Genomic DNA, 11,579 nt, shown 5'->3' on the forward strand with positions numbered 1-11,579 from the left:
CTTCTCACGCCTTCAAGAGGCCTTATATTTTCCTACTGGCGTACCAGTCAGTGAAGCGTCGCATGTGCGCTTGTGTGAAGCGCCTTGACTTGGAGCTAGATACAGTGTACAAACTAACCAAGTAAAGAAAGGCACATTCTTCCATTCACAAACGTGTCCTGGCTTCGTTTCAACTGAGCGAACGAATTGCGACGACCCGTCGGCGGCCGGCGGACGAAACGCTGTGCCGACTGACTCTGTCTGAAGGCCGGGGAGCCGTGCAGTAGCGCAGCCAATTGCGAGCTCGGCTCCTCCCGACGCCACACGAAAACGCTACAGAAAATGGGCGAGCGTAAAGAGAGGAGGACAGATTTTTTGAATTAATTTTTCTACTACATAAAATCGCGTAAACGCGCCCAGAGTGGTCGAAACATGGCCTGGGGACTCCGGACTACAATTTGCGCTAGTAATCCCGCAATGTTTACATGTCACTTCAGTGTCCCTTTAAGGATGTTAGCCATGGGACAAGATTTTTACACCTTTTTAGCCCAAATAGGGTGTAAAAAAGTTTAGTGTGAGCTAACGTTCGGTACGTCGTACTTAAAGGTCTCAAAAATGCAGAAAAGCAAAAATTAAATATTCTCATCCGCAAGGCAGATAAATTGATATTAAGGCTTCCCACAACCGCATCAACTGACAAACTTCTCAAACTTGGAATTCGCAACACCTGAGAAGAGCTAGGCGAGGCGCAGCAAGCCGGCCAGGTGAACCGTCTACAATTAACACCCACCGGAAGAGCGCTTCTCACCAGACTTGGCTACCCTCTAGAAGGTGCTTCAAGTTCACACCAACCAAGTCGCCTCTCACCCCACATCAGAGAAAGCATCTACGTATTCAACATCCCACGCAACATGCACCAAAAATACAACGAAGAACGATGCCGCAGAAGAGCCACGTATCTACAGTAACTAACAATACGACACACCGGAGACGTATTATACACGGACGCCGCGAAATATCCACAGCGCAACAGCTACGCCATCAGTGCGATTAATTTCCCTGGTGAAGAGGTCACAGCAGCATCTACCCGAGCCCGCAACTCCACGGCGGCGGAGGAGCTGGCTATAGCAATCCCTGCCACAAAACCAGTGACAATAGTAACAGGCTCACAACAGGCATGCCACAATTATAAAAAGGGGATCATCAGCAGCACCGCACTGCATGTACTCACCTCGCATCACCAACCGCTACAAGACACCCACATCGTCTGGACGCCTGGACATGCGGCAGCCCACGCCGCAGTCCGCGGGCACGTTCTCCGGGAACTCCTTGCAACCGCTTTTCCAGACCCAGCAACTCAAGGCACAGAAACAATACCTAACACTTATCGGGACATCCCCGAACACTACCGGAAAGAACGACAGAAATACCCTGCTCCACATCACAAGCTCGACCGCGAACAATCTACCACCTGGCGCCGCTTAAACCGACACGTATCAACATGGACCTTTACTTCATGCGATACACCCCGGACTCCAGTAGTGCGAAGGCGAACCTAACACGCTGCAACACATGGTGCTGGTCTGTCCCGACACACCCAGATCAGCTCCGTAACCACTACCGACACCTCAACCACCCTGGCAGGCCCTGCTGTCTAACGCGACCCTGGATGTCCAGCCCTGGCTAACAACTGCAGGGCGGCGCGGGCAACTGAAGACCACGGCTTCTTGGACTGAACAAGCCGATCAGGACTGCAATGACCGTTTTTAAAGGCGGAGCATTTCTTAGTCGCACGATGTCGCGCTTCGGCGTTGGCGCCGTGCACACGCTCACTGCGCATGCGCGTTGCGTCGAGGCGCAGGTGCGCGTCTCTCCCCCGTACCCTCCTCGCTCTCAACAACAGGTGCGGCGGTGCGGGAGGAGCGCGTGTACCCCGTGCGCTCCGTCGCTCTCAACAACAGCTGCGGCGGTGCGGGGGGAGCGCGTCTGTCCGCGCATGCGTCGTAGCTACCCGTGCGCTGCGTCTCGCTCAACAGTAACGGCGGCAGGGTGTGTACACGTGATAACGGCGTGGTGGGTGCGTGGAAAGTTCGCGCGCTTGTGTACGGAAGTGTGCGCATGAGCGTCTCTCCCCCGTACTCCTCTCCCTCGAACGCGGGCGGTGTGTATATAAGCGGCGGAGCGCGCGTTCGGAATTCAGTCAAGGGCGTCTTTGCTTGGCTTTCGCTTGACTTGACGCTTTGCTTGACGGCACCAAGCAATAAAGACAGACTTTAACTTTACACTCCTTGCCTTCGCTTCTCCTTCATTCAATAAATAAGAATAATAAAGACGAAATAACAATTAAGCATTCCCAAACCATACCCAATTACGCAACATTCACGCGATACCCCCACCACTCTGCGACGCATTTACTCGAGTTCCCCCCGTGGGAAGATGCGGGCGGGTTTTTTTTCTTCTTTTTTTTAATAAACTTTTTAAAATGTATTTTTTCCCTCCTCCTTTACACCGTAACCGAATGAAATTACCCAAGTGAGCCGCATAATGTTGATCCTATAATATTGTTTTTAGCTTTAATTTCGACGCTTTTTACTCATTCTACCTGGGCTTCATGTTAGGACTTTTCAGTGGCCCGCATAAGAATAGATGCAGGGCACTGCATCTAGGTGGAAATAAGAATAGATGGAAATGAACACTTTTTTTTTAATTGTTAGCGAGCCCTCGTGTGCATTTAACTGCGTTCTTTTTTTTTTTTTTTTTCAGGCCCCGGAGAAGAGAGAATAAAACTATATTTAGTTGCCAGCTGAAGTTCCTAGGCGTTTGCCAGAAGCCCGTGGGCTCTGGAAGCGTTTTCGGCCAGTTGGACGGCCCAGAGCTGATCCTCCGGGTTGTAGCTGCGCATTGCGGTCTCCCACTGCTCACTGTTATTAACATTGCGACCTAGTGTGGCCGCCTGCAGACATTGCCAGAGCATGTGTGCTAGGTCCGCTCGTTCCTGGCACCTGTGGAACTCTAAGGGTAACGCCCTGAAGTTAATTCTTTACGCACCTATATTTGAAGGGACCATTGTCCCTGAAGAAGAAAGTATATATAGCTCATCTTACCCGTACTCACCTACGGGGCAGCAAATTGGAGGCTCACTATAGAGGGTTCAACTTAAGTGAAGGACGACTCAGCGCGCAATGGAACGGAAGATGATAGGTATAACGTTAAGGGAAAAGAAGAGAGCGGAGTGGGTCAGGGAACAAACGCGTGTTAAGGACATATCAGTAGAAATTAAGAAGAAATGGGTGTGGGCAGGGCATTTAATGCGAATACAAGATAACCGAGAGTGGATCCCTAGAGAAGGCAAGCGTGGCAGGGGCTGGCAGAAAGTTAGGCGGGCAGATGAGATCAAGAAGTTTGCGGGGATAAATTGGTCGCAGTTAGCACAGGACCGGGATAATTGGACGTCTATGGGAGAGGCCTTTGTCCTGCAGTGGGCGTAGATAGGCTTATGATGATGATGATGATTTGAAGGGACACTTAGCGTAGTCTGGTTGATTGAATGTTTTACCTCTTGCTCTAGCCTATGTTCTTCCGTGATCACCGCACCCCTCCCTTTACCCCTCCCTTTCTCTCCCTTCCTCCAGGTATGTTCAAGGCCTTGAGGAATAATATGGTCACCCTACGTATACGGTACATTCGTTCAGGATATGAGTTTGAACGAGGCAGTATAGTAAAGCTTTAAGTGCAAGTAATAATTCGTAGAATGACGTTCGAAACCAGCTGCAGAAGAAGAAGCTAAACTGACGTCCGCAGCGCCAACTCTGCTCGACAGTGGGAATGCAGGAAGCGTGCGGGCGTGCAGGGGGCGAGGAATTAGCGTTCCCAGGAAATGTAGGAAGGAAGTGCCAGGGTGCAGCCGGATGCAAGGTGCACACTCTTGACGACGGTGTTTTGGCGCTGCGCGGGGCAGGAGTTCGAACAGGACAAGGAACTCACACACGCGCGCACAAAAAGAAGATGGGCGGAAGCGGGTTGACGTTTGCAGCGACAAAGACGATCACCATGCGCGTCAGCGGCTTGTGTACGTGTAGACAGACGGACGCTCACCTGACGGAGGAAAGAATTATTCTCTGTTACAAAAAACAAGTGAAGGGGAGATACCAGATGATCAGGTTTCTGTACTTGAAATTGTTGACCTATCGCTTCCGCACGCACGTTTCTTTTTGTATTTGGTGGTCGGAGAGAGAGAAGGAGAGAAGATTGGCAATGCCAAGGAATTACGCTGCGACTACTTACGCGGAAAAAGAAACTTACGTAGTGAGCATGCACCGGTCTGCCATACAGTCACAGCGAACAACAGGGCTCAGCTAATAATAAGCACCCTTAGAAGATGCACCGAGGATTACAAAAGAATGACTGACACTCAGCCCTGTTGAGGTGGTTGATCAGAGAATCCGTTAAAATACCGTTAAGGAGTAATTACGAAATGAATGCCAAATGTGTTTCGTATTGCAATTTGACGGTACTTTATTTACAAGTGTATTGGCTGGGGCGCAGTCCCAACAAATGCAAGAAATAAAACACTATTGTCTGTGGTTTCCAATTTAGCTTTCCGTTGAATTAATTAACTTAGTAAAGCTAGGATTTATTGGCAGCTGGCGAGAATTTCTAGTGTTCACGGCTATGCGGTGAACAACTTATATATGACAAGTAAAAGAAATTCGGTCAGTCATAACTCTAAGCGTTGTGGCTGGATTAAAAAGGGGGGCTGAGGGGATAAACGGAATAAAACTGACAACACCGGATTGAGCGCGGGGCTGAATTTGCTCCGAGCCTACACTCGCCTTTGAAAACTTCATGCAAGCGTTATTTTTATATTTTTATTGTTCTCTTTAGGAGTTTTTTTTTTTGCTTGCGAGGTATTTACTGCGTGTATATTACTGTATATTACTCTACGAGACATTACTGTATGTGTATATATATGTATATATATATATATATATATATATATATATATATATATTGTTGTGTTCTTGACTAGACGGAGGCAGTAGTCAACCGGGACGAGCAGACCATGTTTATTGGTCACCAGATGTTAGTCGAAGAACGCAGAGGATTAGGCGCGGCTGCTTATAAGCGATAGCCGCAGCAGAGAACAGGGCAGATAGTGGCACTCCCTGAGCGGGCGCATGCGCAAGGACACGGTTCAAATGACACAACATCCCTTCCCCAACACAAGGTTCATTAGTCGGTGCTACGGCTTGTAGCGTTCCGGGGGTTGTCTTTTCCGCGTGCTGCGTCGGAGGACTGGTTGGGGATCCTTGTCCCTCTCCGGTTCTGATGCGCGGGCTTCGGGATAGGTAAGACCTGGCACGGAGGCCTGATCTGCAGACGTGGGGCTACGGGCTGCGATTGGCTTCACCGTAGCCGGCGGTAGGACCACAGTGTCCTCGGTCGAGGGCTGACTCGAGGCCGGCTGGACCGCCTTGGTAACCGGGACCGGCATGAGCTCCCCTGGAGCTGCGGTGCTTGCCCAGTCCGGAGTCCCGAGTGGGATTTGTTGGTGTGCCATGGGATTCCAGCCGTCCGGAAGCTCACATTCCGGGGCCTGATGGTACCTCGGGCCCTCCTGGAAGGTACATGGGCGTAAGTCATCGGCATGAACATAGCGCTCCTCTCCTCCCGTAGACACAACGTATGTGCTGATGCTCCGACGCCTGAGCACGGTTCCTTCGAGCCATCGTGCGTCACCCGGGCGCAAGCCTTTCACTAATACGCGGGAGCCTTCACTGAATTCTCTGCAGCCTCCTCGCGTTTGGTTCGCCGACTCCCTTATTCGTTCCAATTTCTCGGTTATTCTTTTCTCCATATCTGGATGCAAAAGGCTCAACCGCGTCCGCGGCTTCCACGACAAGAACCGTTGCGCTGGAGTTTCATCTGTAGTACCGGTTGGGGTATTGCGGTACCTGAACAGGAACTGGTCAATGCGATGCTGGAGAGTCTTTGATTCCCCAGTCCGCTGCTCGTCGAGGACCTGCTTGAAGAGATCTCTTTTTATGGTTTGCACACACCGTTCAGCGCTGCCGTTTGATGCTGGATGATAAGGAGGCGACTTCACATGCCGAATGCCATTCCTGCTCAAAAACGTTGCAAACTGAGTTGACGTGAACTGCGGGCCATTGTCCGTAACCACTACTTCCGGCAATCCATAAGCAGCGAACACACTACGCAGTTTTTCCACCGTCTTTTCACTGTTCGTCGCTTTCATCACAAACACTTCCACCCACTTTGAATGCGCGTCCACCAGCACGAGAAACCACTGTTGCTCTCGATACGCGAAGTCCAAATGCACTCTCTCCCACCTTCGCGTCGGCCAGCCCCACGACAACAATGGGACGCTGGGTGCTGAGTTTTGCGCCAGTTGACACGTCATACACTCTTTCACTGCTCGTTCTATGTCTTGAGTTAACCTCGGCCACCACGCGTGACTTCTAGATAACATTTTCATGCGCGTCATTCCCGGGTGGCCCTCATGCAGCATTGATAACACCTTTTCACGAAGCGCAACAGGCGCTATCACGCGATTTCCCCACGTTACACAATCCTGGTCAACAGACAGTTCGCTGCGCCGTACAAAATAAGGGGCGAGTGTATCTTCTGCCACATGCGAAGGCCAGCCGTTTTGAGTGTAAAACAGAACTTTTGATAGGACCTTGTCCCTTTTCGTTTCCATTCTAATCTCTTTTGCAGACAGCGGGGTTTCATCGAGCACAGAAAAAAAATGTACGTCTTCCGACTCGGGTGCTTGGCTCGACAACTGCAAAGGCAACCGCGACAGTGCGTCAGCATTTGCAATCTCGCTAGCCTTGCGATAAACCCAGCGGTAGTTATAGGCTGCAAGAAGCAAAGCCCAACGCTGAACACGCGCTGCTGCCATTGCGGGAACTGGCTTATCATGCGCGAGCAGGCCCAGCAATGGCTGGTGATCAGAGTATATGCTAAAGGATCGACCAAACAAGTATTTGTGAAATCTGCGCAGCCCGAACACTACTGCCAATGCCTCTTTTTCGATGTGCGCATACGCCTGCTCGGATTTACTGAGAATCCTCGACGCAAAGGCTATCGGCCTTTCCACTGGGCCTTCTTTGTGGAACAGTATAGCTCCCACTCCGTAGGCTGACGCGTCACAGACGAGGCCGAGATCCATCGATGGGTCGTAGTGGGCTAATACCGTGTTTTGCGTAAGCCATCCTTTGCTTGTTTGGAACACTCGCTCGGCCTCAGCTGTCCATTTCCATTTTGTGCTATCTCTTAGTAGGTCGTATAGCGGTTTTAGTTCTGCTGATAGGTTGGGAACGAACTTGCCATAGAAATTCAACAGTCCCAGATACGCCCGGAGTTCCTGTTTATTCTTTGGGGCTGGCGCTTCCTTTATTGCTGCTATTTTTACGTCTGAAGGCCTAATTCCGTTCCCGTCTATCACGTGGCCCAAGTAGGTCAGTGACGTTTCAAAGAACTTACATTTTTCTTTTTTCAGTTTAATTCCATGTTCCTTAAACCTAGCTAGCACGCTTTCCACCTTCTGATAGCACTCCTCGAAGGTTTCCCCAGCGATTAACACATCATCAATGTAACAGGATACTCTATCTAGGCCTTTTAACAGGTCATCCATTACCGCCTGAAAAATAGACGGGGCACTCGTGATCCCATAGGGTAGCCGTGTATACTGAAACAAGCCAAGATGCGTATTCACGGTGACCAAACTCTGCGAGTCCGGATCAAGTTCTAGTTGCTGGTAGGCCGTTGAGAGATCTAGGACTGTGAAGTATTTACACCCGTGCAACGTTGCGAAGATATCTTCCATTACTGGCAACGGGTAATGGTCCGTTCGGAGAGACTGGTTTACTGTCATTTTATAATCCCCGCAAATTCTGACCTCCCCGTTGGGTTTATAAACGACCACTAGAGGCGTTGCCCAGTCGCTACGTTGAACCGGAATTAGGACCCCAGCTCCTACCAGCGCCTGCAATTCTTTTGACACCGCGTCTCGCATCGCGAAAGGCACCGCTCGATGCTTGCAGAACACGGGCGTGCTCCCTTCTTTCAAAAGCAGTTTTACCGGGGTGCCTTTTATCAACCGAAGTTCGGGCTCGAACACCTCTAGAAATTTTTCTACCAGTTGTGCTGCCTTGTCTACGCTGACACCGCACACGCTCAACCAGTCCAGCTTAAGAGCCTCCAGCCAATCTCGACCCATCAGCACCGTCTCACATTTCTGTGGCGTCCGCACGACAACTAGCGGGAGGGTGACCGCCTGACCATGGTGCTCGACCGGTACCTTCACCCTCCCCACGGTCTGCAGGGGAACGCCCCCGTACGTTCGTAGCCTAATTCGACAACTTTCCAGGGCTAGGTCTGGCCAATACTTCACAAACACACTTTCAGGTACAATCGAAACAGATGCCCCCGTGTCGATTTGCATTCGCACATTTCTACCTGCCACCTTAACGTTCACCGTATAGCTAGGATGGCTACTGTCGCAGGCAAATATGTTATGCAGCACAAGTTCGTCCTCACCGTTCATTGTCTCTAGGTTGTCACGGACGTCGTCCACGGCCCGCACCGCGCGCGATGAGGCAGCCTTGCAGACCCTCGACAGATGACCCATCCGCTTGCATAGATGGCACTTGTATTTCCGGAACGGGCAGGACCTTCCGTCGTGGGATGATCCACCGCAGCGGAAACAGTCTGGCGTTTCGATGGGGTGTTCCGCTCCGTCGGCTGCTGCTGCTGGCTTGGCTGAAGCTCTAGCTGCGGGCTTGGCCCGGTAGGTGTGGCGAACATCATGCACTTCCTCCGGTTGTCTCGTAGCTGGTTGAAACTTTCTAGTCTCGGCCCGAGCTAGTTCAACACTTTTGGCAATGTCGCACGCTGTGGCAAAGGTCAATGTGCTCTTCTTGAGAAGTTCCGCTTGGGTCGGTTGGTCTTTTAAGCCGGCCACAAACCGGTCCCGCAACGCTTCTTCCAGAAAGGGCCCAAATTCACACGACGACGCCAGCCTTTTTAATTCCACGGCGAATGCAGCCACACTCTCACCTTCATGCTGGGACCGGCGATTAAACCGGAACCGTTCCGCAATCACCATTCGCTTGGGGGCGTAATGCTCCTTGAGGACGGTGACGAGCTGACTGTATTCCTTCTCCTCAGGCTTTGCCGGGGCGAGCAGGTTCTTTAACGTGCGGTAAGTCTTCTTGCCCATGGCGGTCACGAATGTCGAGACTTTCAAATCATCGCTCACCTTCACGGCACGGACGTAGTGTTCAAACCGCTCCACGTATGATTCAAAGTCTTCGTCCTCATCTTCGTCGAATCGCTCGAACTGGCCTAGCGAAGCCATGTCGCTGTATCGACCCGGCTGCCTCCGTTGATTCCTGGTCACGGCCATCCCATCCTCGTCGCCACTGTTGTGTTCTTGACTAGACGGAGGCAGTAGTCAACCGGGACGAGCAGACCATGTTTATTGGTCACCAGATGTTAGTCGAAGAACGCAGAGGATTAGGCGCGGCTGCTTATAAGCGATAGCCGCAGCAGAGAACAGGGCAGATAGTGGCACTCCCTGAGCGGGCGCATGCGCAAGGACACGGTTCAAATGACACAACATATATATATAGCGAATCAGAAATGGGAAATGAGGGGTTCGGTGAAATAAGACAGAAAATAAGGGTTGGCAGTCAAGAAAACCTCGGAAAGCAAAGGGGAGGTTGTGGTGGGTCATAGAAACAGATGAAGAAGCTGAAACAGGTGAAATTTCATAGATGAAGAAATTTTCGATTCAGAAAGAAAGTGGTTGAAAAATGCCCGCCGGGTGGGATGCGAACCCATGACCTCCAGAATACCGGTCTGGTGCGATAACCACTACGCTACCGCCGGGGCTGTTTCCCCACCACTTTCTCGGGTATTTATGTTAAGGTATACCTTAACATTACCTTAGGTTAAGCCTTGTATACCTTAACTTAGCGTAGCGAGGGCCTCTGTTCTGGCAGTCTTGGTGCCAAGGGTAGCTTAAGAGGGTTCAACGCTGGTCGACCACTCTCGACATGTCGTAGACACTCAAGTCACGGCCCGGGGGTTAAAAAGAAGGTCCCCTTCACCCCGAGTAGTCCGAGTGGCGCTGGCTACCACCCCCAAGTGCAGGAATAAAAAATACCTTAACATAAATACCCGAGAAAGGGGTGGGGAAACAGCCCCGCCGGTAGCGTAGTGGTTATCGCACCAGACCGGTATTCTGGAGGTCGTGGGTTCGGATCAGACCCGGCGGGCATTTTTTCACCACTTTCTTTCGGTCTAAAAAGTTTCTTCATCTGTTTCTATGACCCACCACAGCCTCCCCTTTGCTTTCCGAGGTTTTCTTGACTGCCAACCCTTATTTTCTGTCTTATATATATATATATATATATATATATATATATATATATATATATATATATATATATATATATATATATATATATATATATATATATATATATATATTCATTCATTTATTCATACTGCAGGCCAAGATGCTGGCCCATGCAGGGAGGGCAGTACAGAGCAAAAATTCCAAGAACGCATGAACAGGATGCTACCTATAACATGTCACAAAAGCTTGACTAAGCACAACCGCGACATAAGATCAACACAATAAATCGTAGTGGGGCAAAACGCCTTGCCCCAAAAACACAGCACCAATATAACACAACAGCAGGTAAATTTTCTTATAGCGTACAAGTGGTCACAAGCCTAAGTTTAGATTATTCTAATTCATGAGGCAAGTAGTTTTCCAGTTCTTGTAAGAAGTTTCTTGATTGTAAAACCTCAAGGGGGAGGGAATTCCATTCGTTAATGGTGCGCACAAAAAAACTATTCATGTGAGAATTTGTTTTTGAAAATATTGGCGTAATAGAGAGGTTATGTCTGTGTCTTGTTTTTCGGGCTTGAAGAAAAGTGACGTAACGAGGTAGTTTAAGTCCGATTTTCCCACTTATGATGCTATGCAAAAACTGGAGACGACAAACTTTGCGCCTGCGTTCTAGCGAATTGATTTTATTTCTAAGCATTAGTAAGGTTGGGGAATCCTGTCTTTTATATTTTCCAAAGATGAATCTCACAGCCTTTCTTTGTACACGTTCCAAATTCATAGTGTCCTTTTTATTATGAGGGTCCCAAACAACCGCCGCGTATTCGAGTTTCGATCGTACGAAAGTGTTATAAGCTAACAGTTTGGTTTGTGCCGGCGCCTTTCTAAGTTTTCTCTTCAAAAACCACAATTTGCGCAAAGCTGCTGAACACGTAAGGGAAATATGGTCTGACCAAGATAATTTGTTACTAAATGTAACACCTAAATATTTGTATTTTGTAACTTCAGTTATGACGGTGTCATTTAGAACATAAGAAAATACACTAGGTTCTTTTTTCCGTGTTACCCGAAGCAAGACAGTTTTTTGAATGTTTATTTCCATACCCCAAAGTTTACACCAATCGGAAATTGCGATAACTGAATTTTGCAAACATGAGTGATCGTTTCGTGACGCTATTTGTTTAAAAATGACACAGTCATCTGCAAATAGGTT

General features: G+C 49.5%; 1 protein-coding gene across 1 annotated transcript; it reads right to left on the bottom strand.

Annotated features, from left to right (window-relative positions):
* Positions 1 to 5,411: 5,411 nt before the first annotated feature.
* On the bottom strand, positions 5,412 to 9,592 carry LOC144169801 (uncharacterized). The gene is made up of 2 exons (XM_077699161.1): positions 8,545 to 9,592; positions 5,412 to 5,596 (listed from the first exon to the last, which is right to left on the bottom strand). Exons 1-2 carry the CDS (start codon positions 9,410 to 9,412, stop codon positions 5,562 to 5,564), a joined length of 903 nt encoding a protein of 300 aa, XP_077555287.1. The 5' UTR covers positions 9,413 to 9,592; the 3' UTR covers positions 5,412 to 5,561.
* Between the last annotated feature and the right edge of the window lie 1,987 nt (positions 9,593 to 11,579).

The sequence above is a fragment of the Haemaphysalis longicornis genome, unplaced genomic scaffold, assembly GCF_048455015.1.
Source record: "Haemaphysalis longicornis isolate Haplotype H1 unplaced genomic scaffold, Haemaphysalis longicornis Haplotype H1 scaffold_2, whole genome shotgun sequence".
Lineage (NCBI taxonomy): Eukaryota > Metazoa > Arthropoda > Arachnida > Ixodida > Ixodidae > Haemaphysalis > Haemaphysalis longicornis.